This window comes from Mobula hypostoma, chromosome 12 (assembly GCF_963921235.1).
Source record: "Mobula hypostoma chromosome 12, sMobHyp1.1, whole genome shotgun sequence".
Taxonomy (NCBI): Eukaryota; Metazoa; Chordata; class Chondrichthyes; order Myliobatiformes; family Myliobatidae; genus Mobula; species Mobula hypostoma.
The window spans coordinates 34,684,332-34,712,305 of record NC_086108.1 but is presented as its reverse complement, the minus strand read 5'-3'; the positions used below and the strand labels follow the sequence as shown (position 1 = coordinate 34,712,305).

Below are 27,974 nucleotides of genomic sequence, written 5' to 3'. Positions count from 1 at the left end.
TAAAAAGAAATAATTAATTCTTACCGACAATAAAAAAACCTAATAATTTCAGTCCTCATAACTAGCTGTAAATGAAATTAATCATGAAATGTAATCACCAGGGAGGCTCTTCAGAAACACTCACTAACCAAAGGCAACCCCAGAGTATACATTTTCTTAATTTTGTAACTCTAAGGAAAGGCCAAATTGAAACTTGATTGGAAAAGGCTTTCTGCTTATTCAATTGTCATCTTTGGAATTATGAAAGGATTCTGTCTGCAGTTTTCTTTCTAAGTCACACTCCATCCTGATGGAACTATCTCATAATTTCCTCATCCTTGCTGGGTCTAAATGCTAGAATTCCCATGAAAGGGACTGCAGTGGTTCAAGACAAGAACTCCCCACCTTCTCAAGGGCCACTAGGGATGGGAGATAAACACTGCCTTTGCTAGTGTGCCCATTATCTAGAAATGAATGGGAAAAAGGACATATACTGTATCTTCATTTGCGTGGCAAGTCAAGACCAAGAGCAGAGAAAATCATTAAGAATTCAGAGCAAACTTGTTTACTAAGAGAGTGGATAGAATGTGAAACTTAGCATTACGTCTAGTTGAGAAAACACCAGATTAGAAAAAGTGAGAGGAAAATATGATGAAGGAACAACAAGTTATATGGATAAGGTAAAACAAGTTGAAGAGCTGAGTGTGGAGTATGAACATTGGAATGGAACTTCTAGCTGACTGTTCTCTACATTGGCTGTACTATTTATGCAACCATGTCTTTTCCAATCACTCATCCCCAATGCCAAATAGGGCTGTATGAAATATCTGACCACTTTGGTGCAGAACATTCACTACATCCAAGCAACTACCACAGTCACCTTGAAATGAAGAGAGATATGCAATGAAGAATTTGTTTGGAATTGGACTGGCACTGTTAATGATGGTAATAACTTGGTGCTCTTGACTGATTAATCAGTACCATAGCAAAAGCACTCAGCTAGAAAGTCTCTGGACCTGCTAGACATCAATTAAGGCCACGCACACAATGCTGAGGTTAACATTATTGTCCACGAGAAAGGTCACTTCACTTGGCTCAGATCTCTATAGGCACTGCCAGTGTGATATATTCATAGAACCTATCAACCGTGGCTCAAAAACAGCCAGCTTTATCTATGGTGAAGGAAAATAAAATCATGAAACACTCCCTGAACAATTTAGCAATGCACATTTGCTTCCTTTCAGTTAGATTTTTCCCCCAACTAAATTCAATGTTTCTTTTGCATCTCAGACCTCATACTTCTGTGTGTTTCTGTTATGTCAGTTTGTGCTCCCAACGTGTTCTGGGACTTAAGAGAATTTATTAGAAGCTGCTGAGTGCTGGCCAGCAATGTTCTTTGATCTTACTAGACCGTGCATTGATCTGGTGATAATGGCCATTCCAATGTGTTTTATTTTAACAGAGTGCAGATTAATATGTGGTGCACAGCTCAGTGTTTCAATCAACCAGAGGTCCGCAACTCAACCACAAATCTCAGTGAAATGTGTTGCACCATTTGTGCATAATCCTGGTTTCAGAAAGCCAAACAGTTTACATTAACTCTTCCCCTTCCAGCCTAATACAAGGGACGCTTAAAGCAACCTACACATTAATGTTCAAAGGATAAACACAGGAGATTCCGCAGATGTTGAAAATCGTGAACAACACACACAAAATGCTGGAGGAGATCAGCAGGTCAGGTGACATCTATGGCGGGGAATAAACAGTTGATATTTCAGGTTGAGATCCTTCATGAAGTCTAGAAAGCAAGGAAGCAGAAGGCAGGGTAAGGAAGTGACGGAAGGGGAAGGAGAACAAACCAGCAGATGATAGGTCGGACTAAGCGAAGGGTAAGGTAGGTGGGAGCTGGGTGGGGGAATCAGAAGGAAATGAGAAGCTGGGAGGGGATAGGTGGAAGAGATAAAGGGCTGGAGAAGAAAGAATCTGATAGGAGAGGACAGTGGACCATGGAAGGAAGGGAATGAAGGGGGGAACCAGAAAGAGGTATCAGGCAGGTAAGAAGGGGTAAGAGGGTAAGCAGAATAGGGAATGGACAAAGAGAAAAAGTGTGAGGGAGGAAAAATTATCGTAAGTTGGAAAAAAACAATGTTTATGCCATCAGGTTGGAGGCTACCCAGACGGAATATGAGGTGTTGCTCCTTCAACCTGAGTGTGGCCTCATCACGGCAGTAGAGGTGGCTGTAGACATGTCAGAATGGGAATGCAAAGTCAAACTGAAATGGGTAGCTACCGAGAGAACCTGCCTTTTGCGGCGGACAAAGCAAAGCTGCTCAACAAAGCAATCCCCTCATCTGCATTGGATCTCCCATAGAGGAGGCCGGACTACAAACACGAGATACCAGGTGAAGTGTTGGCTCAAGTGCAAGGACTGTTTAGGCCCTGAATGGTGGTAAGTGAGGAGGGTTAGGGGCAGCAAGCCCAGCAATACAAGATTTAGAGCATTTTTGATCAAGTGGAATATTATGGTCTAACTTTAAAGTGCTAATTTCCAGAATGATTCATGTGTGTCGTACAGCATTTGAAAAATTGTGCCCAAAAGGTTTCCGAGTCACACATATGCCAGCAAAGATATAGATATGGTGCCTAAGTTTCAAATATATACCCTGCTCTGTTTTTTACTTCATCATGAAACAGGTCGCTCTTGGTCTGCAATAATATATCGTCCATACCTCCACACTTCGGTGCAGTAAACATTGACAACGGTGTTGCAATGGAAAGTCTGAACCAACAGTAAAGGTGATATGGATGAAAAACTAATACAGGAGGATTCTTTATATACCTTATCTATAAATACACACACACCACAGAAAGTATTGTACATCCAGGCAGAATTGGCTATTTCCAGTTTGGATCTTAAAACTATAACATGGTACTGCACCATCGGTTGAAAGCGATACCCCCCCTCCCCCCGTACCATGATGCATTGATGTGATGCTGACTAGGAAGGACAAAACACCGCCACCTCTCACCCAACTTTACTGATACAACCAATGACAAATAGCACTTGGTGAACTAAAGTCATCCTCATGTAATCAAGCACCAGTAAGTACAGCTTTCAGCAGATGACCTCCTCCCATTCTGTCTTGGAAGCTGCATTGTAAATCAGACATCTAAATTAACAGCAATCACGTTAAATGAAGATACAGGGGTGCTAACAATCTATTCACAATGGAACTGATATTTCCTTAGATTAACAGCTGAGATAGTAATAAACCAACTTTCTCAGTCACACATCTGACAGCAAAGCAACAGACAAGTCTGAAAAATAACCAGAATTCTCCTATTCTGTTCTCTGTTTCACCATAAAACAGGCTGTCCTTGTTCTGCAATAATATAACATCCTTGCTTCAGTACCCAACAATATTGCAATGGAAAAGGAGCATCAATGGGGAATGATTAGTGACCGAGGACGATTTTTACACATACACACACGAAAATTGTGTGTGTCCAGGCAAGGGAAGATAGTTGGGTACTCTGTTGCCCCAAGCCAGTGCACCTTCCTAGCTATGAGTAGGCTAACTAACTTGTGGAGTGATAAAGACAGCCTGGAAAGAGGCTCTTCGGACCACCAGGCCCACACTGACCATTACCCACTAATCCTACAATGATTCCATTTTCACCTCCCCACATTACCAGCAACACACCCCCTCCCCACCCCTGATTCAAAGCACTGTGGGCAATTTACAGATATCATCTAACTAGCAGCCTCCACTTCTTCAGGATGTGGGAGGAAGCCATACGGCCACAGGACGAAACCTCCACACAGACAGCACCAGAGGTCAGGCTTGAACCCATGTGAAGCAGCAACTCAATCGGTCGTGCCACTCTGCCACCCAGACGTTTGGACTTCATGGTTTCCCAGGCCTCTGTAGGTATTTCACTCGTACAGCCGCAAGCTGTGGCATTGATCTATTTGACATGGGGCAGCTGGCAGGGCACTCAGCACATTAGATGGTGTTTCATGGTACTCTGCATTATCTTAAAATCAGGAGCAACATGTATCCTGCACGTTCTGCCAGGAGGAGAAGCTGATTTTACGCCTGGAATGGCACCATCAGTATATGAATGTCCTGATCTGACTGACAACATACACTCACTTCACAGAGCACAGTGTCGGCCTGAGAGCAACATGGCACTCAAACCAAAAGCTGCTGGTGCAAACCTTATCACATGAACTTTGTGTATTATCCAGTCATTCATTCTGATGGCTGTACATCAGCCTCCTCTTTGAGGTTAGACACCGCACCTTGACCTGACGGGTAAGACTCTATGCGCTATTGGTCAGTGACCTATGCTGGTTCCAACACAGCACTGATCTGTAGCCTCCATCAAACCACAGCTCAGCTTCAGTTTCACTTTTAGTCATTTAATTTTTAATTGTTTTATTTTAGCTTCGTCAGGGTGGTTTAGGGGATTGAGAGGGGTGTTAGGGTTTAGGAACAAGGGTGTGAGGGAATTAAAGGACAGACCGGAATCTAAGTCTCCACATTTGAAGGATAGTAACGCGATTGTTGGACATCCGTGACCAGACGTCGAACGGGCAGAGGGTGTCTGAGGGCTCCCCAGGTCACTGCATTGTTGGTGGGTTCCCGAGTTGGAGTTCTGTGTGGGCAGTGGGAACGGGTTCTTTTGACCCCTTGGTTCCTGAATCGGTGAGAACAGGTTTCGAGGCCTAATATTCAGCATTCCCTCATTGGCGATTCTGAAGTCTGAGGGCTAGTATTCGGTGACTGGAGTGTCCTGGGGTTGATACAAAGCATCGAGGTTCAGGGGTCAAATCGGCTGCCTGAAGGTTGAGGCCTGTTCACCAGGGCTGAGTCTGCGAGTCTATGTGAGTCCACTGGGGAGGATAAAGCCCGAGTCTGTGGCCACTGGAGACTGGAGACCTTTCCAGGGCTAAAGGTCTGTATATGTGTGTGGATGAGACAGAAGAACAAGACCTGTTTTTGATGTTGTTGTTTGTTGCTTCTAATTTTTCCTGTATTGTTCTGCCAAGCATTGAGCCCATGCTACGTTGGCACCAGAGTGTGTGGCAACCCTTGCGGGCTGCCCCCAGCACACCCTCGTGTGTGTTGCCTGTTGACATAAACGACACATTTCACTACATGGCAAATAAATCTGAATTTTGAATCTTGGTGGGAGTGAACCTTGCCCAAGTCCATGGAACTGAAAGGTCAGAGTCAGGCAACAGGACAGTTTCCTCCACTGAACTGTGAGTGTGATTCAGAGTGTCAGTCTGACTAAAGAACTGCTGCATGCATATATTTCTTTGCAATAACCCTAAGTACTTATTGCACCATGCAAAAGACTTAGGCACATATACAGTATATAGATAGCTAAGTGCCTAAGAATTTGCACAGTACAGTAGAAACTTTATGAATTACATTGTACTGCTGCGGCAAAAAAACAAATTTCGCAGCATAGCTGAGTGATGATAGACCTGATTCTGAAATGGGTCTCCGTTGTGGACTGAGAGTGGGAAGGGGGCAGGGAGAGGGGGAATCGAGGTTGGGAAAAGGGGAAGGGGGTGAGAAGCATCAGAGAGGCGGTCTGTAATGAACAATAAACCAATTGTTGGAATCAAATAACCTTGCCTGGTGTTTCAGATCTGGGTGTGCCTGCACCCACGCCAACCCCGCCCCTGGCACTCCATCTCTGCCACCTGTCCCACACCCCTCCTGCAGTGCTCCAAACAACATCCTTTGCTTCTACCAGATTTACAAACTTGCTCTTCACTCCACATTGACAAATACAGGACCGTGCAAAGGTCTTAGGCTCTCCAGCTATATACATGTGCCTAAGACTTTTTCATTTTACTGTATGTTTTGAAATAATCAGTATGAATGGCTTGCAAATTTCTCTGCTCTTGATATACTTGACAATAGTAAAACCTAACCAATACAAGGAGAGAATCTGGACACAAGAGAATGCTGTAATGAGATTTATCTTGCTGGAGTCAGACAGAAATGGTTTGCCCAAGTAACAGAAGGTACAGGGTAATGTGCCAACTACTACATCGTGAGAACCTGCAGTGTTCTCTAGAGAATAAAACTGCTAATTTTAATAATAAATGGTGTGAGGCTGTGAGGAAGGTTTGCTCCCTCAAGTCAAAGCAATGCAGCTGGATATAGCGATCTCCTGTTGCATTTTTATAAACCAGGTATCTGATTTGTCTGATATGTTTTATCACTGGGACCAATGATAAAACATTTTTGGTGCTTTATTAGAAAAACGTACAGAAAAGTTTTCAAATTAAAATACAATTAATTTCTACTCATTAACTGTAATCATTATAAGTATTGCAGTGACACCCTCTTGGCCTTATTTCTAGCAGTGATGAGACAGCCTACAGAGGAGAGGTTGATACCCTGACACAGTGGTGACAAGATAATAATCTCTCCCTCAATGTCCAAAAAAGACAAAAGAGCTGATTGTGGATTACAGGAGGTACGGCGACAGGTTCGGTCCCCAATCAACATCAATGGGTCTGCAGTTGAGAGGGTGAGTAGTTTCAAGTTTCTCAGTATACACATCACTGACAATCTCAACTGCTCTGTACACACCGGCTTCGTGGCAAAAAAAGCACAACAGCGTCTCTTCCACCTCAGGTGACTGAAAAAGTTTGGCATGGGCTGCCAAATCCTCAAGACCTTCTACAGGGGCACATTGAGAGCACACTGACTGGCTGTTTCACTGCCTGGTATGGGAACTGCACCAAACTAAATCGCTGGGCACTGCAGACAGTGGTACAGACAGCCCAGCACATCTGTGGCCATGAACCTCCCTCCATTAAAGACATTTATAGCAGCAGGTGCAGAAAGAAGGCCTGGAAGATCACTGGGGACACCAGTCACCCCAACCATAAACTGTTTCAGCTGCTTCCGTTTGGAAAACGGACCCACAGCATTAAAGCCAAGACCAACAGGCTATGGGACAGCTTCTTTCTGCAAGCTATTAGACTTTTAAATTCACATAAGTGTACATTGCGACAGAGTCAAATCGTAAAGATTTTTACTCCCTCACGTTGTGGGATGGATGTAAGATTTAAATAAATTTAATTCAATTCAATGCCTTTCAACTTTCATTATATTCCATTGTAAATAAGCATAGTCATAGTCATACTTTATTGATCCCGGGGGAAATTTGGTTTCGTTACAGTTGCACCAACCAAGAACAGAGTATAAATATAGCCATATAAAACCATAAATAATTAAATAATAATATGTAAATTATGCCAGTAAATTATGAAATAAGTCCAAGACCAGCCTATTGGCTCAGGGTGTCCGACCCTCCAAGGGAGGAGTTGTAAAGTTTGATGGCCACAGGCAGGAATGACTTCCTATGACGCTCTGTGCTGCATCTCGGTGGAATGAGTCTCTGGCTGAATGTACTCCTGTGCCCACCCAGTACATTATGTGGTGGATGGGAGACATTGTCCAAGATGGCATGCAACTTGGACAGCATCCTCTTTTCAGACACCACCGTGAGAGAGTCCAGTTCCATCCCCACAACATCACTGGCATCACAAGTGAGTTTGTTGATTCTGTTGGTGTCTGCCACCCTCAGCCTGCTGCCCCAGCACACAACAGCAAACATGATAGCACTGGCCACCACAGACTCGTAGAACATCCTCAGCATCGTCTGACAGATGTTAAAGGACCTCAGTCTCCTCAGGAAATAGAGACGGCTCTGACCCATCTTGTAGACAGCCTCAGTGTTCTTTGACCAGTCCAGTTTATTGTCAATTCGTATCCCCAGGTATTTGTAATCCTCCACCATGTCCACACTGACACACTGTAAAACTGATGGGGTTAGATTATCCAGTCCATACTGGCATATTCAGATCCATCAATAGCAGCTTCCATTCACAGGATGCATTTAGCACAGTAACAGCCGAAGATGCTTCACTGTACATTACTACACAACATACCAGACATACCCAAAACAAAAGGCGTCGATGAACCAGGGGATTTGTAGTCTGCTGAAGGCTAGATCTGTGGCATTTAAGACCTGTGATCCAGAACTATACAAGAATCCGGGTATGACCTATGGAAGGCTATTTTAAAAGCAAAAAAAGCAACTGTGATTGAGGTTAGAGACAGGATCAGATGCATGTCAACGCTGGCAGGCTTTGCAGGCCATTCCTTTCTACAAAGAGAAACCTAACATCATGAATGGTTTTGATGCTTCACTACCAGATGAGCTCAACACCTTTTATGCACGCTTTGAAAGGGGAAATGAAACTACGCCTGTGCAAATCCCTGCAGCATCCGGTGACCCCGTGATCTCTGTCTCGGAAGATGACATCAGAATATCTTTCAAGAGGGTGAACCTTCACAAGGCGTCAGGGAGTGTTCAAGGGCATCTTCATTCTCTCACTACTGCAGTTGGAGGTTTCCACCTGCTTCAAAAGAGCAACACTCATACCGGTGCCCAAAAAGAGCAGGATGAGCTTCCTCAATGACTTTTTGCAGTGGTACTCACATCTACTATGATGAAGTGCTTTGAGAGGTTGATGATTTCCTGCCTAAGCTAGGAACTGGACCCACTGCAATTTGCCTGTTGACACAGTAGGTCTACAGCAGATGCAATCTTACCAGCTCTCCACTCGGCCTTGGATCAGCTGGACAATAGTAATACCTACATCAGGCTGCTGTTTATTGATTCTCAGTGTTTGACACAATCATACCCTCAGTTCCAATCAACAAGCTGCAAAACCTGGGTCTCTATGCCTCCCTCTGCCAGTGGATCCTTGGCATCCTCACCAGGACAGCACAGTCTGTACGGATCAGAGATAACATCTCCCCCTCCTTGGCAATCAACACTGGCACACCTCAACGATGTGCATTTAGACCACTGCTCTACAGTCACAGCTGTGTAGATGGGCAAAGCTCAAACGGAACCTATAAATTTGCCAACGACACAACTATTGGTGGCAGAATTTCAGATGGTGACAAGGAGGTGTACAGGGGCAAGACAGATCAGCTGGTTGTGTGGTGTCGCAACAACAACCTAGCACTCAACATCACTGCGACCAAGTATGGACTTCAGGAAGGGGAAGGTGAGAGAACACACACCAGTCCTTATTGAGGGATCAGACGTGGAAAGGGTAAGCGTTTTCAAATTCCTGGGTGTCAACATCTCTGAAGATCTGTCCTGGGCCCAACATATTGATGCGATTACAAAGGAGGCACAACAGCGGCTAGATTTCATTAGGAGTTTGAGGAAACCTGGGGTATGTCACTAAAGATTCTTGCAAATTTCTACAGATGCACCGTGGAGAGCAATCTAACCTGTTACATCACCGTCTGGTTTGGCGGGCCACTGCACAGGATTGCAAACAGCTGCAGGAAGTTGTGAACTCTGCTACCTCCATCATGGGCACTATCCTCCCCAGCACTGAGAAAAGCTTCAAAGGCCAATGCCTCAAAAAGACGACATCCATCATTAAGGATCCCATCATCCAGGGAATGCCCTCTTCTCACTGCTACCATCAAGAGGGAGGTACAGGAGCCCAAACAGGAACCACTTCTTCCCCTCTGCCATCAAATTTCTGAATGGACAGTGAACCCATGAACACCACCTCACTATTCTTTTCCCTCTCTTTTTTATATAACACTACTTATTTAATTTAATTTTTAATATATACTTTTTGTCATTTATAGTTTATTATTATTATGTTTTGCAATGTACTGCTGCTACACAACAACACATTTTGCGACATGTGCCCGAGATATTAAACTGACTGTAATTCTGATGTGACATAAGGAGATTGTAGGTAACCTAGCCAAAAGAATTAGATTTTAAGGAGTATCTTGCAGAGGCACGGTGGGTTAAGACTGGTAGAGGTACGGTATGCAATTATTGAGTCCAAGCCCAGACCGTTGAAAGCATACCCAAATCTGGCAGAGCAAAGAAAACTGGGATGTCCATGAGGGTAAACATCTTGTTGGGCTAATGGAGGAGATTACAGAGCTAGAGACGGGTGCAAGTACGTACAGCTTTGAAACAAGCTAAGGGTTTAAAATTCAAAGCACAGCTAGATCGTGGCATGTTACTGAAGATCAAACAGATTTGTGATGTAATAAGCAAATTGGTTTTAGCTTGGAAATGTTCTTCCCACCTCTCAGAGAAACATGCAAGTTTCCTCTTGAAGGCAAGGCCATGGTATTTTAAGATACAAACAAAGAATTCTAGAAACAGCAGGAAATATACTCAGATGCTCTCATTAATGACAACACCATAAAATTCAATATTTAATTGAGAGGTGAAGCAATCCAAGGTTAGCAGATTATAATAGATTTCATCCATGCTGGACTCTGCTCATGGCTTTGCAAATAAACCAAATAATGATTTTGCCTTTAAACCTGCATTGCTAATGGAAAAATAGCTCACTGAATTTGAATGTTAGACTTAAGAGTGAGCCTAAGAGTTCCTTGTTTACACAAGCACACGCAGTGACTCTAAAATCCATTTAGAAACTTTACCTATCTGGGGCAAAATTTCCACATCTAAGCATCAAAAACACGTCAGCTATGTTACAACTTTTTTAAATAATGCATTGCACTTTAAGCTTTTTAGGACTCCTGCTGGAAGTGATAAGATATTACTACTTGCAGTTTTTCCATGTATCGTTTAGCTTGTGCCTAATAAGAACTAAATTAACCACACATAAACTGTGGAGAGGACAGGGACTAAACAATTTAATCTCCAGGAATGGTACGGATGATGTAATGTGTAACTACCCAACACCAATTCATAGCAATGCAAGCAGATACCTTCCCTGTACTGCCTTCTCATTTCCAAGAGGTTTTTTTGGTTGTGTTCAGCACTGCATTGATGCATAATCTGATCACAGCTGAAGACAACCTGATTTCATGGGAGACCACTGCCATCCGAAGTGGGTCTGCACATTGGAGCATGGAAGCTGGAGTAGGTACACGTGCCTAATCTGATCTTTAGCCTCTCACAAAGTCATGCTTCTGCTCACTAATTAGCCAAAAATCAGATAATTAAGCATACCTACACTCCTTGCTAGTTTCCTGTGCTCCAATCCTCCCTTTGCCACCAGTAAAACTCTGGGCCCCAGTGCCTGCTAATAAACTAGTAACAAATAGGTCTTTCAAAAAAAGAGATTCAGAAGACTTGATGGTGGGGTTGTGGAATGGAAGAATTGTGGTGAAATTTAAAAACCAAGAGGGAACTGAGATGACAAAAGGCTTCTTATTTGGTACGCTTAACTACCTCACACCAACATACCTAAACTTTACAGTCCGTGCTTTCAGGACTTTGAAGGATTTGTTTTCTGAAGATGTTAATATCATCAGGAAAGTCAAGTTCTGATACACAATAACATTTTTCTTTAAATGGTACTCCTCTCAACATCCAACCGCTTAGGAATATTTGTCATTTTTACGCGCCCCACTGAAACATTTTGTGCATTTCCATGGCAACCATAACACATTAAAGGGAACTAATCTGATAAATCTAAACTCATTGAGCTGCAGAGTCACTGAACAGACAATCCTACGAGTGTGCACTTCGGATATTTGCTTGCATGTGCTTACTGCTTGACAGAGGTATTGTAGGTGTGGTGACATGCCAGCCATTGTCTGATCACACAACAGTGTACTGCCTTCGATATGAGTGCTTGCTTTGCCACTCATGAACTTTGACCTTTCCAGGAACAGGTGGAGTCTCTATGACTTTTTTAGCCTGACGTTCATGTTCACAACACCTCTGCCCACTGTGGCCTTCCACTCACCTGTAGATAGGATCCTGCATTATCAGCATCTTGCTCTCATCCCAGGTCCATTCCTTTTTCTGAAGAGAAAAGGAAAATAAAAGTTAAAAATTGGTTTAAAAATAAAAGGTAAAAACAACACTCTAGAAATAAATTATTAATTGATCTCTGGGAAATAGAGTGAATTGTATCAAATAACCTGAGCAATGTCTGTGCTAAATCCTGAATTTTTATTTAATCTTGCTCCTATAAAAGTGAAAAATGAGACCATTTGGCCCATTAGTTCTATGCCAGCCCCTGGGGAGCAAACACATTAGGGCCCATTCTCCCTCTCCTTATTTTCCCTGCACCCCTACAACTCATTCTCCCTTACAACTGCCCATCAACTTCTCTTTTGTTCTTACCTACACTGGCAGATTAGAGGAACATGTCAAATAACCAGCATGGTTTGATACGTGACAGGAAACCAGTGCACCCAAGGGATACATACACAGATTAGGTTAGATTAGAATTATTAGTCACATGTGAAATCAGCTCAATCTGAGGATGTGCTGGGGGCAGCCCGCAAGTGTCGCCATACCTCTGGCACCAACATAGCACACCCACAATGTTCAGCAGAACAGACAGAACTCGGGTCTCTGGAGCTGCCCTGCACAGACCTCTGAACCTGGGACTCACCGACCCTCATCCTTGGGGCCCGTCGGCCTCCGTCCTTGACCATGAAGATCGCTGGCCTTCATTCTCTGTGCCTACTGAGCCGATCACTCAGTGACAGGTGGGAAAATGCAAACTCAACACAACTCATCAGATCAGGATAGACCATGAGACGTGGAGTAGCAATGACACTTGCTGCCCTTGGCTCAAGATGGGTCAAGGTCTTGCACCAGAATTACAGAATTTAAAAATATGGCCACCACTAAAGGAAAGTAAATGGACACTAAAGTGTCTTACAGCAGCCATAAGATCAAGATGGGTCATATTAACCTGGTTTGCATTCCCTCAGGTACTGGAGACAGGAGATAGATCGGACTGAGATGTTTAAATATCACACCAACATGGTGGGATAGAAGAGGAGATAACAGAGTTGGTAGGCAAGAGACTTACATTGCAGTGGCTGTTCATGAACAATTGAATATGCTGACAGAATTTGCCATCAAATAGAGGTGGACGAATATTGCAAGTCATAACTGAAGCCTGTTCATCCTACTCACAACCATTTAAATGCACTAAGCAACTTGTTATTTCCGTACTTGGAAAGTAAATTACCCAAAGAAAGTTAAATCAAGTCATTTCAAGTGCCTTTTTAATTATGTGATGTGTTAATTATTGCTATTCAGCCGAGCTGCTACTGAAATTAACTGTCTCAAGGATAAGATCTAATTTCTTCAGGTTTTAACTGTTGATTAGAAACTTCTTGAGTTTTTTCCCTTGCCTCTTTTACTGTTTATCTTAATCTGATTTATGGTCCCTTTTTTATTCTGTACTTGATGTGACCTTGAACTTGCCACACTTACTTGACCTTTTCTAGCACTGCAAAACTCTCCACTCTAGTTAGAGAGGTGCACAGTTACTCTGCAACAGATTGGCACTGGTGAGTGAACAATAACAAGGTCAGGTCTAACGGAGGGTGCCTCAGAACTTCGAGAAAAACGCAGATTATAGTAAAACTTTAGATACAACACTCAGTCATGTCATCTACAGAAATTCTCAGATGACTCAGCAATAGCTGGGTGCATAAAGGGAGAATGGAAGGATGAATACAGGGCCCTGGTGGAGGATTTTGTCAAACGGTGCAAGCTGAATCATCTGCAGCTCAACATCAGTAAGACAAACAGATGGTGATGGACTTTAAGAAGACTAGGCGTGTATTGTTCCCTGTTACTATTGATGGTGAGAATGTGGATGTGTTGAGGACCTACAGGTACTTGGGGGGTGCACTTGGATGACAGACTTGAATGGAGCACCAATGCAGAGGCTGTGTACAAGAAGGGCCAGAGCTGCCGCTACTTTCTGAGGAGACTGAGGTCCTCTGGATTATGCAGGCCTCTCCTTCACATGTTCAAGTACAATCTTCTATGCAGTGGAGTGCTGGGGCAATGGCACTAACACGGGTAATGCCAACTGGCTCAATAAACTGATTAGAAAGGCTGGCTCTGCTACAGGAGTCAAACTGAACACACAGGAGGCTGTGGTGGAACAAAGGACCCTACAAAAATCCTAGCAATTCTGGACAATGTTTCTCACCTTCTGCATGCTACCTTGGCTGAACAGAGGAGCACTTTTAGTAATAGACTAAGACAACTGCACTGCATAAAGAGCGCTATTTAAGGTCATTCTTACCCTTGACCATTAGGTTCTATAGCCGGGGAAGTGATAGCCCCCTCCTGTTAGACTGTTTGAGATAACTTATGTTTTATTCTTTCTTACTTCTCTTCTAATATTTGTATATCTGTGCACTTGTAATGCTACTGTGACAGTGTAATTTCCTTTGGGATCAATAAAGTATCTATCTACCTAACTAAATCAAGAAACCTTTCCCCCACAAAAGAAGGTGACACTGATCTGTAATACACTCCCCAAAAAAGGTGGGGTGTAGGGTGTTTAGAGGTTCAAGAATTTGGTGAGGCAGATAACTAGGCTACAGGTAAGATAGCAAGCCACATCATAATGGAGTTGTCAATGGAATTAACCTGGGGTCCACAGAACCTCTTGCTTAATGGTACAGTACTGATTTATGGCATAGAAGAGTTCGGGAATCCTCCAGTCTACACCATCTCCTATAGTCCTTGTGTTAATATGCCAGCGTTCCATACAGGTGAGCGTAAATGTACAAAGTTGCAGACTTGGGGTGGACAGATGTGAAGGGAGCAAAACAAATGACACTGACGGAGGAACGGTAGATAATGGAACAATCTTGTCTCTTCACAGAAATCAGGACCTCAAATTCCCTTTGCATCACATCTGCTACTTCTGCCATGGGCATGAACACCCATTAATGTACTTGTGCCTTTGTAAAATGGGAGAAGCATCATCACTCCCAAACCTTTTTTGGGCAAATTTTAATTAGTGGTAATAGACAATCCAAAAAATTGTCTCACATTGCCACTCTGTGTTGATCTGGGTAATGCAGCCAACCTTCATGAAATAAAGGCAACTGAATGAATTTTTGCCACACACTTTCAATTTGGAAGCAACATTTGGAAATTATGGATGGGTAACTGCTACGCAGCATTTAAGTAATAGCAAGTATGGAGTCACTGCTTCAAAGCTATTTGGATTTTCAATGTTTAACTGTGTTTGGGTTTGGTCATCAATAGTGAACACTTACGTTTTCAGTCACCATTTAAGTGATTTCAACTTTAGACCTCAAAGGGAAAACATAGAAAACATAGACCTCATAGAGCGGGCAGCGTAGTTTGCGGGCGGCGGAGTGAGCAGGGAGCAGAGTGAAGGCTTAAGGGCTGCGGCTCAACGGGCTTAGGCGGAAACGGGCAAGGCGAGGAAGGTTTGGCATTCATTTTCTGTTGTTATTTGAGGAGAGGGGCAGTAGGAGTGTGAGGGCAGTTTGCTGTTCTCGGTGTCAGATGTGGGAGGCCCTGGAGTCTCCAAGCCTCCCGGACGTCTACATCTGCGCCAAGTGCATCGAGATGCAGCTCCTAAGGGACCGCGTTACGGAACTGGAGCTGCAGCTCGATGACCTTCGTCTGGTCAGGGAGAGTGAGGAGTTGGTAGAGAAGAGTTGCAGGCAGGTGGTCACGCCGGGGCCACGGGAGGCGGACGAGTGGGTCACGGTTAGGAGTGGGAAGGGGAAGAGTCAGGTAATAGGGAGTACCCCGGTGGCTGTGCCCCTTAACAATAGGTACTCCTGTTTGAGTACTGTTGGGGGGGACAGCTTACCCGGGGGAAGCGACAGTGGCTGTGCCTCCGGCACAGAGTCTGGCCCTGTAGCTCAGAAGGGTAGGGCAAGGAAGAGGAGGGCAGTTGTGATAGGGGACTCGATAGTAAGGGGGTCAGATAGGCGATTCTGTGGACGCAGTCCAGAGATCCGGATGGTAGTTTGCCTCCCTGGTGCCAGGGTCCGGGATATTTCTGCTCGTGTCCAAGATATCCTGAAGTGGGAGGGTGAGGAGCCAGAGGTCGTGGTACATATAGGTACCAATGACATAGGTAGGAAAAGGGATGAGGTCCTGAAAGGAGAATATAGGGAGCTAGGAAGGGAGTTGAGAAAAAGGACCGCAAAGGTAGTAATCTCGGGATTACTGCCTGTGCCACGTGACAGTGAGAGTAGGAATGCGATGAGGTGGAGGATAAATGCGTGGCTGAGGGATTGGAGCAGGGGGCAAGGATTCAAGTTTTTGGATCATTGGGACCTCTTTTGGCGCAGGCGTGACCTGTACAAAAAGGACGGGTTACACTTGAATCCTAGGGGGACCATATCCTGGCAGGGAGATTAGCGAGGGCTACTGAGGTGACTTTAAACTAGAATGGTTGGGGGGTGGGAATCAAATTAAAGAGGCTAGGCGTGAGGAGGTTAGTTCACAACAGGGGGATGGGAACCAGTGCAGAGAGACAGAGGGGTGTAAAGTGAGGGTAGAAGCAAAAAGTACTAAGGAGAAAAGTAAAAGTGGCAGGCCGACAAATCCAGGGCAAGCATTAAAAAGGGCCACATTTCAACATAATTGTATAAGGGCTAAGAGAATTGTAAAAGAGCGCCTGAAGGCTTTGTGTGTCAATGCAAGGAGCATTCGTAATAAGGTGGATGAATTGAAAGTGCAGATTGTTATTAATGATTATGATATAGTTGGGATCACAGAGACATGGCTCCAGGGTGACCAAGGATGGGAGCTCAACGTTCAGGGATATTCAATATTCAGGAGGGATAGACATGAAGGAAGGGGAGGTGGGGTGGCGTTGCTGGTTAAAGAAGAGATTAACGCAATAGAAAGGAAGGACATAAGCTGGGAAGATGTGGAATCGATATGGGTAGAGCTGCGTAACACTAAGGGGCAGAAGACGCTGGTGGGAGTTGTGTACAGGCCACCTAGCAGTAGTAGTGAGGTCGGAGATGGTATTAAACAGGAAATTAGAAATGTGTGCAATAAAGGAACAGCAGTTATAATGGGTGACTTCAATCTACATGTAGATTGGGTGAACCAAATTGGTAAAGGTGCTGAGGAAGAGGATTTCTTGGAATGTGTGCGGGATGGTTTTTTGAACCAACATGTCGGGAACCAACTAGAGAGCAGGCTATTCTGGACTGGGTTTTGAGCAATGAGGAAGGGTTAATTAGCAATCTTGTCGTGAGAGGCCCCTTGGGTAAGAGTGACCATAATATGGTGGAATTCTTCATTAAGATGGAGAGTGACATAGTTAATTCAGAAACAAAGGTTCTGAACTTAAAGAGGGGTAACTTTGAAGGTATGAGACGTGAATTAGCTAAGACAGACTGGCAAATGACACTTAAAGGATTGACGGTGGATATGCAATGGCAAGCATTTAAAGGTTGCATGGATGAACTACAACAATTGTTCATCCCAGTTTGGCAAAAGAATAAATCAAGGAAGGTAGTGCACCCGTGGCTGACAAGAGAAATTAGGGATAGTATCAATTCCAAAGAAGAAGCATACAAATTAGCCAGAGAAAGTGGCTCACCTGAGGACTGGGAGAAATTCAGAGTTCAGCAGAGGAGGACAAAGGGCTTAATTAGGAAGGGGAAAAAAGATTATGAGAGAAAACTGGCAGGGAACATAAAAACGGACTGTAAAAGCTTTTATAGATATGTAAAAAGGAAAAGACTGGTAAAGACAAATGTAGGTCCCCTACAGACAGAAACAGGTGAATTGATTATGGGGAGCAAGGACATGGCAGACCAATTGAATAATTACTTTGGTTCTGTCTTCACTAAGGAGGACATAAATAATCTTCCAGAAATAGTAGGGGACAGAGGGTCCAGTGAGATGGAGGAACTGAGCGAAATACATGTTAGTAGGGAAGTGGTGTTAGGTAAATTGAAGGGATCGAAGGCAGATAAATCCCCAGGGTCAGATGGTCTGCATCCTAGAGTGCTTAAGGAAGTAGCCCAAGAAATAGTGGATGCATTAGTGATAATTTTTCAAAACTCGTTAGATTCTGGACTAGTTCCTGAGGATTGGAGGGTGGCTAATGTAACCCCACTTTTTAAAAAAGGAGGGAGAGAGAAACTGGGGAATTATAGACCGGTTAGCCTAACGTCGGTGGTGGGGAAACTGCTGGAGTCAGTTATCAAGGATGTGATAACAGCACATTTGGAAAGCGGTGAAATCATCGGACAAAGTCAGCATGGATTTGTGAAAGGAAAATCATGTCTGACGAATCTCATAGAATTTTTTGAGGATGTAACTAGTAGAGTGGATAGGGGAGAACCAGTGGATGTGGTATATTTGGATTTTCAAAAGGCTTTTGACAAGGTCCCACACAGGAGATTAGTGTGCAAACTTAAAGCACACGATATTGGGGGTAAGGTATTGCTGTGGATGGAGAATTGGTTAGCAGACAGGAAGCAAAGAGTGGGAATAAACGGGACCTTTTCAGAATGGCAGGCAGTGACTAGTGGGGTACCGCAAGGCTCAGTGCTGGGACCCCAGTTGTTTACAATATATATTAATGACTTGGATGAGGGAATTAAATGCAGCATCTCCAAGTTTGCGGATGACACGAAGCTGGGTGGCAGTGTTAGCAGTGAGGAGGATGCTAAGAGGATGCAGAGTGACTTGGATAGGTTGGGTGAGTGGGCAAATTCATGGCAGATGCAATTTAATGTGGATAAATGTGAAGTTATCCACTTTGGTGGCAAAAATAGGAAAACAGATTATTATCTGAATGGTGGCCGATTAGGAAAAGGGGAGGTGCAACGAGACCTGGGTGTCATTATGCACCAGTCATTGAAAGTAGGCATGCAGGTACAGCAGGCGGTGAAAAAGGCGAATGGTATGCTGGCATTTATAGCGAGAGGATTCGAGTACAGGAGCAGGGAGGTACTACTGCAGTTGTACAAGGCCTTGGTGAGACCACACCTGGAGTATTGTGTGCAGTTTTGGTCCCCTAATCTGAGGAAAGACATCCTTGCCATAGAGGGAGTACAAAGAAGGTTCACCAGATTGATTCCTGGGATGGCAGGACTTTCATATGAAGAAAGACTGGATGAACTGGGCTTGTACTCGTTGGAATTTAGAAGATTGAGGGGGGATCTGATTGAAACGTATAAAATCCTAAAGGGATTGGACAGGCTAGATGCAGGAAGATTGTTCCCGATGTTGGGTAAGTCCAGAACAAGGGGTCACAGTTTGAGGATAAAGGGAAAGCCTTTTAGGACCGAGATTAGGAAAAACTTCTTCACACAGAGAGTGGTGAATCTGTGGAATTCTCTGCCACAGGAAACAGTTGAGGCCAGTTCATTGGCTATATTTAAGAGGGAGTTAGATATGGCCCTTGTGGCTACGGGGATCAGGGGGTATGGAGGGAAGGCTGGGGCGGGGTTCTGAGTTGGATGATCAGCCATGATCATAATAAATGGCGGTGCAGGCTCGAAGGGCCGAATGGCCTACTCCTGCACCTATTTTCTATGTTTCTATGTTTCTATGTACCGTTGGAGGAGTGGTACAGTAAATCGATGCACAACATTTGCTGAGGGATCTTGCCAATCATTTCTTTGATAGGGATTCATTGGTGGGTTTGCTACTCCTCTGGTCTGCCTCACGGCTTCCACCTTCAGTTCTAAAGCACTGCCAAGCCTGTAGCTGACTTCCACCATTATGCTCACCGGCATCTTCTCGGATTCCCACTGGCTTCCAGTCTAGCGCAGCGATGCAGGTAGCAGCATTGCTGCCTGATAGCTACAGTGACCCAGGTTCAGTCCTGACCTTGGGAGTGACCCCTGCGGGGATTGCACATTCTCTCTGTGATGGTCTGGATTTTCTCCAACACCCCCAAGAGATGTAGGTTGGTAGGTGAATTATCCGCTGTAAATTGCCCCCAAGTGTATTGGTGAGTAGCAGAATCTGGAGAGCAGCTGATGGAAAGTGAGCATATTACTTCGACTTTAACCTGCTGTTCATCAGTTACAGTACCAAGCTTCGAAAGGACTAGAATATATATATATAAAAAAAAGATGTGATGTTGAGACTTTATAAAGGCCTCACTTGGAGTATTCTGAGCAGTTTTGGGCCTGTGATCAAGCAGGGATGTGCTGACATTGGAGAGGCTTCAAAGGAGGTTGACAAAAATGATTCTGGGATGGAAAGGCTTATCGTATGAGGTGTGTTTGATGGCTCTGGGCCTCTACTTAGTGGAATTCAGACGAATGAGGGTAACCTCATCGAAATGTTAGAAAAGCCACGAAAGAGTGGATATGGAGAGGCTGTTTCCTACGTTGGGAGACCTTAGGATGCAATCTCAGAGTAGAGGGTTGTCCTTTTAGAATGGAGATGAGGGGGAATTGAGTGGTACATCTGTACATGAGCAACAAGTCTCACCGCTTCAATAACCATTGCTTTGAATGTCCTCAAGTTCTTAACATACATGAGACCTTCCCCTGACTCTGCTCTGCTTGTTTTCAGTCAGTCTTACAGGATATTGATACAGATTTGAGAGACGATTTCTGCTGTAAGAGTCGGTCTAGGTTTCTTTCCAACAGATCTCCTGTTCCAAATGCTTTGCAGCAAAATTCTACCTTTATCCTATTGTTTTGTTTAGCACCAATATCATAACAACAGAAAGGTGTCTCAGGGAGCCCCAGGAAAGAATATCAACTGCCTAAACACACTTTAGTATCAGTCATGTGTAAGTTGTCAACAGTCCTTGGGATTGCGACACTGGAATTCCATGAGCTTGCTGCCCCCAAGGCTCTTTAATTCAAAGTTGTTTAGTGGTCAGTCATGTTCAGTTTTAGACCACTTTACTCCGCATTAAAATTGGAGCTACAATAATAAGCTCCACATTTCCAGTGCCCCACCACACTATGTCTCTCCTGTCAGACCAGAACCATCACAAAGGTCAGCCTTCAGCTTTAAGTCACAATGCCTGAAGCAACTGACAAAGATAAAAGCTGTGTGATTCTTAAACTGAGAATGTCTATTCTTTCCTAAAATCATGTCATTTAAAAAAAGTACGAAGTATTCTGCTTTAGAAAACTGGGTAACGTTTATCCATAAAGCAATATGCTTGAATTAGAAAGGCCTCTAACGATCAACTCACAAGAAAGTAAAGAGGCATTGCCCTGTTGCAAAACAACTCAATATGGAGTGAAGTAAAGATTCATCTATTTCTGTCTCTGCTTCTATCAAGAATGTGAACTCCCAGCTTTCCAACGGGATCTTTGCACCTTTGTTTTGATGTATGGTTCCATCCCACCACACCCAATCCAAATGCAGATCCAGCTTGCCCTTCAACCTCACCAGTCTGAAACAAAATAATGACTAGTTGCTCACTGAACAAGATTTATGAACCACATTTATCCTGAAACGGTGTTATTTAAATGGCCAACACTCAAATGGGATGATTTATTATCACCTCACACAGAAACCTAGACTACTTTGTTTGCAAAGGTAAAGGTCACAGGGACTTCTGGCCTCCAAGTTTCAAAATCATTACGGCCTGTTGCAGCTGACGACCTCACCGTTCGCTGCTCATTCCTGCGTTAGAGAGGTCACCCAAACTCCACACTCAAGGACAAGGACTTCGTCTGTATTTCTTTCAGCCAATGGGAGCAGGCAGACTGACTGCAGGGAAAGCTAAAACACGTGCAGGAATTCATAGACTACACTCAGGCCAGTCCATGTTGCAGATGATTCAGCTGCTGGGCCACAGCTCTGGTAGCTTGTGCGGAGTTCGCCATATTCTCCCTGTGATCATATTGGTTTCTTCCCAATCCTCCCCTTGTATCCCCAAATTCCAAAGACCTGGTAGATTAAATGGCCACCGTGACCTACCTCTGGTGTAGGTGTGTGACAAGATCTGGATACAGTTGATGGAAATGTGGGAAGAATAGTTTACAGGGAAATAAATAGGAAAATGGGATAATAGTGAGCTGGCATAGACTTGATGGATTGAATGGTCTCAATCTACACCATAATAAAATGTGGAAATATTATTAGCTCTGAAGGGTCTTCATAGCTAATCCTGCAAAAGGAGAATGCCTTCAGTGGGCACTGCTCTGCACCAGCCTATCCAGGTCTCACTGACGTCCTGCGAGCATTCTCTCCCACACCCATCCATCAATGCAGCGCTCAACCATAAGTAGCCGCACACTCCTGTGGCTGAAGGAGTGCTGACTGCTTTGTGATATATTCTTCAAGAAGCCTACTGCTGAGATCTCAGTCTGTAAGCTAAGAACTGATAGGTTTAAGTTTGTCATATTGGAACTGAAACCACATGACTTTACATAAATGTCTATAAAACATCACAGGTACGCATTATGATTTCAATGGGACATCTATAAAAATCCATTAAATAGACCAACAATTTTGTTTTAACAATATTAAACAGTCAGAAGGTCATGTCTTAACCCATTTGTCATTGTTAGCTCACTGTTATGTGTAGCTTCTTTTGGAAAAGTTGCAACTTGGAACATGCATAACTTAAAATAAATATATTTGCGACTAATGGAATGACACAGAGATTTAATATTCCAAAACAACTTACAAGGAGAGTCATCCAGAACGAAGTCGGGGTCACTCTCCTGTCCTCGTCTTTTGCTTCTAGACTCTTGATCATCTAAAGTATGTAACAACACAATTAATAACCCAAAATAGCAAAACACCAACAAATCACTACAACAAAAACTTGTCCTTCCTATTGCAACCTGCTAACGCACTACAGGAAAGGAGTGCAAAAAGTGCTTGCAATAAAATATGCCAAAACCGCCACAAATTACGAGCCACAATGCTCCCACATAATGAAATCAATTTGTTAAAAACGACTATATAATTTCCCTTCATATGGTGAAGAGAATGATGATTTTCAACTTACTTTTCTTTGCCATTTATGAAATCAATCAACTGCACTCCAAATTGTTGTCATTATTAAAACAACAGGATCCAAAATCTCCCCAAAAAAAATCACTCAAAAGAATTTGATCAGGAAATGCTAAAATAGAAATTAAGCCTTGGTTTAACTTGTTATCTGCTAAACCAATAAAGAGCACCAGTCCAACGCTGCCAACGTAGTTTTGCAATTGGGTGATGTAATGTGTGTCCCAGTATCTTTCACTTAGCTGCTCAAGTAATTCTAAGATCATGTTAAATCAGAACTAATAATACTCTCCAGGAATTACTTATTCCTGTTTATGCCAGTCAAAGAGACATGTTGTTAATTCTGCGGTATCCTACACCACAGTCTTAATTTTTCTTAAGCTTGAGAAGTAAACATGGTTACTAAAATTTAACGGAGAGTACAAACCCTTAAAACAGGAGGCACTGCTAAAGCAGAGTGAATGAGGGAACCGTGAAATAAATGTTTGCTCCAAAAATGGTTAAAAATAGCCCTCAAAGTTGGTACCATTTTTGATTTACTAATGGACAAGGTGCGAATGTAGAATGGAAAATTCCAAGTGCATTCAGTTTAGAGTCCTCGAGCGTTTTGCTGTCAGTAATTAAAAAGAAAAGAAAGTTCAGATGCTGGAAAAGATACCTGGAGGCAATCAGAAACTAATGCTTCAGGTCAATGACCATTAAGATGAACTGGAAAAGTGAGAAAACTTCCGTTGCAGAGAAGGGTTAAAGTAGAGAAAATTAAAGAATTGGATGTGATACAGAGCGTGACTCACAAGAGTGACCCTGAACTTCCTGTTTTCTGTCACTTTAATTTTCCCCTTTATCTTTCCGTCCAGATGAAAGTTCTCCAACAAAAAATTCCACAGATGCTGCTTAACCTGGTGAATTACACTGGCAGTTTTTTTTTGCTCCAGCACTTAGCATCTGTAGTCTCTTATAACTCTATTTATCCAACTTTATTTCATAAGACACCAGTGATTTCAAGGACTAGCCTTACAGATCATGTCCAAATTGCTTCCAACACGTTAACAGATAGCCTTAAATAAGGAGACCAGAACTGTACATAAAAGAGCATAAGACATAGGAGCAGAATTAGGCCATTCAGCCCATCAAGTCTGCTTTGCCATTTGATCATGGCTGATTTATTTTTCCTCACAACTCCATTTTCCTGATTTCTCCCATAACCACTGACATCCTTACTAATCAAAACCCGATCAACCTCCACTTCAAATATAACCAAAGTCTTGGCTCCACAGCCAAGTGTAGCAATGAATTCCACAGATTCACCTTGCTCTGGTGAAAGAAATTCCTCCTCATCTCTGTTCTAAAGGGACCCCTTCTAGTCTGAGGCTGTGCACTCTGGTCCAAGACTATCCCACTATTAGAAACATCCCCTCCGTGTCCGCTCCATCTAGACCTTTCAATATTAGGTAGGATCGATAAAATCCCCCTTCATTCTTCTTAAGACAAGTGAGTACAGGGCCAGAGCCATCAAACATTAACCCTTTCGTTTACATGGTAATTTTTGTTAACACTTTCATTCCCGGGATAATATTCATTTACACTTTCATTCCCGCAATCATTCTTGAAAAACTGCCTGTGGAATCTCTCCAAAGCCAGCACAAAACACAGAACAAGACACTTGTGGATGACTGTGTCCACATAAAATCATTCAAGGTATTCCCAGTCAGAAGCCCTGGATGAACCAGGAGACCCATTATCTATTGAGGGCTACATCAGTGGCATTCTCATATGGTGACTGAGGAAAGTACAAGAGGTGCAGGTACGACCTCCAGAAATCCATCTCACATTCAAAGTGCCAATTCTGGGCCAAACCTTGAATCAGAGAAGGATGCTCGACAACTGTGGCATGGCTTGAAAGCTATCAACTCCTACAAAGTAAAACCAAGCGACATATGTGACAATAAGGTTTTGCTCCCAGATGAGTTCAATGCCTTTTATACTCGCTTTGATAGACAGAACATGGAGGCACCTTCACGAACTCTCACAGGCACGTACGACACTGATTGCAAGTCTCTGAGGCTAACCTCAGAGCATCCTTCAGGATGCTGAACCCACAGAAATCAACTGGCCCTGACGGAGCACCTGGCCAGTACCAAGGACCTGTGCTAATCAAATGGCTAATTTACTGAGATCTTTAACCTCTCACTTTAACAGTCTGAGGTACCCACCTGCTTCAATCAAGCTTCAATCATAATGGTGCCCAAGAAGAACGTGGTAATCTGCCTCAATAACTATCATCCAGTATCACTTACATCCACTATGAAGGGCTTTGAGGTTAGTGATGAAACATATCAACTCTTACCTGTGGAGGGTCTTGAATTCACTCCAGTTTGCCTACTGTCACATCAAGTCAACAGCAGATGCCATTTCATTGGCTCTTCATTCAACCCCAGAACACATGGACAGTAAAGATGTATACACCAGGAAGTTTTTATTTAACCACAGCTCTGCATCGATGCTATAATCCCTTCAAAACTAATCAATAAGATCCAAGATCTTGGCTTCAATAACTCCTTGTGCAACCGGATGCTTGATTTCCTCACTTGCAGACCATCATCAGTTCAGATTGGCAACAACATCTCCTCAACAATCTCCATCAGCACAGTTACACCACTAGGCTGTGAGCTAAGCCCTCTGCTCTACTCACCTTATCATTATGACTGTGAGGGTAATTATAGCTCCAATGCCATATTTAAGTTTGTTGTTGGCTGAACGAAAGGTGGTGACAAATCGGCACAAAGGAGAGAGAATGAAAATCTGGTTGAATGGTGCCACAACAACAACCTCTCACTCAATGTCAGCTGAACCAAAGAGCTGATTATTGAGTTCAGGAGGAGGAGACTGGAGATTCATGAGCCAGTCCTCATTTGGGGATCAGAGGTCGAGAGGGTCAGCGTTTCAGAGGATTTGTCCTGGTCCAGTATGTAAGTGCCATTACGAAGAGGGAATGGCAGCAGCTCTACCTTCTTAAATGTTTGAGAAGATTCGGCATGTCATCTGAAACTTTGACAAACTTCTATAGATTCCTGATGGAGAGTATCCTGACCAATTGCATCACAGCCTGCTGAAAACAGAAATGCTCTTGGATAAAATAGCCTACAAAATGCGATGGACACAGCCCAGTTCAACACAGAAAAAGCCCTCGCCACCTTTGAGCACATCTATAAAGAGCGCTACCTCAAGAAAGAACATCGATCAAGGACACCAGCATCCACACAATGCTCTGTTCTCACTGCTGTCATCAAGAAGCAGGTACAGGAGCCTTAGGTCCCACATCACTAGGTTCAGCAACAGTTATCACTCCTTAACCATCAGGCTCCTGAACCAGAGGGCTTAACTTCACTCACCCCAACACTGAATTAATTCCGCAACCTATGGACTCACTTTCAAGGATTCAAAAACTTGTTTTTGCAATATTTATTACTTATTTATGTACTTATTATTATTTTGTTTTTTTTCTTTTTGTATTGACACAATTTGTTGTCTTTTGTACATTGGTTACTTCTCCATCTTTGTGTGTACATTTTCATTGATTCTATTTTTTATCTTTGTATTTACGGGGAACGCCCTCAAGAAAATTAACCTCAGGGTAATAAATAAAATATATGTCCTTTGATAATAAATTTACCTTGTACTTTGTATTTGCTACCTTGGATTTGGAGCCCAAACTGCTCACAATACTCCAAGTGTGGTCTGACCGATGCATTTTAAAGCCTCAGCATTACATCTTTGCTTTTATATTCTAGTCCTCTCAAAATGAATGCTAAAATTGCATTAGTCTTCCTTACCACTAACACATCCTTCAAGTTAACCATTAGGGAATCCTGCATTAAGTCGCATTGCACATCTGATTTTTGAATTCTCTCCCCGTTTAGAAAATAGTTTGTTACTTCCTGTTATGTCACTGGCGTTTAGGGCAGCAATGAAGGTCCTCCATCTCTGTCTGTCCTTGGCAAAGACTCAGGAATATCAGTCACGGTTGTTAGCCCTGAACTGAACCCCCGAACCTGGTGGACTTCTCTCAGTCTGACATCTACCCTTTGACCTCTTTGGCAAGAGTGACACTACCAAGAGTCAAAGCACAAGGCCCCGACTCCAGCCAATATAACTCTCTGGGTTATTGAGGCACGCAAGTCTCCAAGCCCCTTCAAAAGTGTTGTGGTCCTCTTGGAGGTCCAGAAAACAGTCTATGCCTTTATTCCTTCTACCAAAGTGCACGACCATACACTTCCTTACATTGTACTCTATCTGCCACTTTTTTTTGCCCATTCCCCTAATCTGCCCAAGTCCCCTGCAGACACTACCTGCCCCTCCACCTATCTTTGTATCACTGACCACGAAGCCATCAATTCTGTCATCTGCATCATTAGCATGCAACATGAAAAACAGTGGACCTAACACCCGCCCCCGCAAAACAGCACTGGTCACTAGCAGCCAACTGGAAAAGGCTCCCTTTATTCCCACTCTTTGCCTCCTGCCAGTATGCCAATCTTCTGTCCATGCTAGTATCTCTCCTATTTCCATCCTGTTTAGCAGCAACACCTTGTCAAAGGCCTTCTGAAAATCCAGTTAATTAACACTCACTGATGATCTCACTAATGTAGCTGAAGCATTACCTCTCTACCTTTGCATTCAGTTAGCCCAGCATGCAACTGCAATAGTCTGTCAGCTTTGCCAACTACGTGTAGTGCCTGCTACTACTCTTCCACGACTAGTGCACTGATATACCCAGATCCCTCTCTCTATCTTGGAGCACAGTGGTTACAGTTGCTCAATGAGTCTCCAAAAACCTGCTCTTTTCATTTTAAAGCAGGCACAGCATAGCAGGTTATTCAGCAACCGTGGCAATTTACTGGTTCCACTCTTGGACCCTTCTCTGTGTTTATCCTCACCATATATTTATCCATTTGCTTCTTAAGGGACTCAATGAAACCTGCAAGCAATGAAGGTATTCCAAACACACACTCACTGCACAATAATGTTTTTCCTCATATCACGTGGACTTACTCTTCTCTTTTATTTCACACTTATGACCTCTAGTTCTCGGCCTCGTCTCACCATGGGAACAGTCTCCCACCATCCACTCTGTGCAACCCCTTTATCATTGATAAACTCCTATTATGTCTTCCCTCCGCTTTCCC

The 27,974-nt window shown here is 43.5% G+C and overlaps 1 protein-coding gene across 4 annotated transcripts in view; it reads right to left on the bottom strand.

Moving 5' to 3' along the window:
• Positions 1-27,974, bottom strand: part of nos1apa (nitric oxide synthase 1 (neuronal) adaptor protein a) — a 477,337-nt gene that overhangs the window by 222,708 nt on the left and 226,655 nt on the right. For 2 of the 4 annotated variants that reach the window (XM_063063834.1, XM_063063832.1), the window contains exons 4-5: positions 22,460-22,531; positions 11,804-11,862 (exon numbers count right to left, since the gene is read on the bottom strand). In XM_063063834.1, the coding sequence (XP_062919904.1) occupies positions 11,804-11,862; positions 22,460-22,531 (131 nt within the window). The remainder of the gene's footprint in view (positions 1-11,803; positions 11,863-22,459; positions 22,532-27,974) is intronic. The other 2 variants (XM_063063836.1, XM_063063833.1) reach the window with 1 other exon arrangement.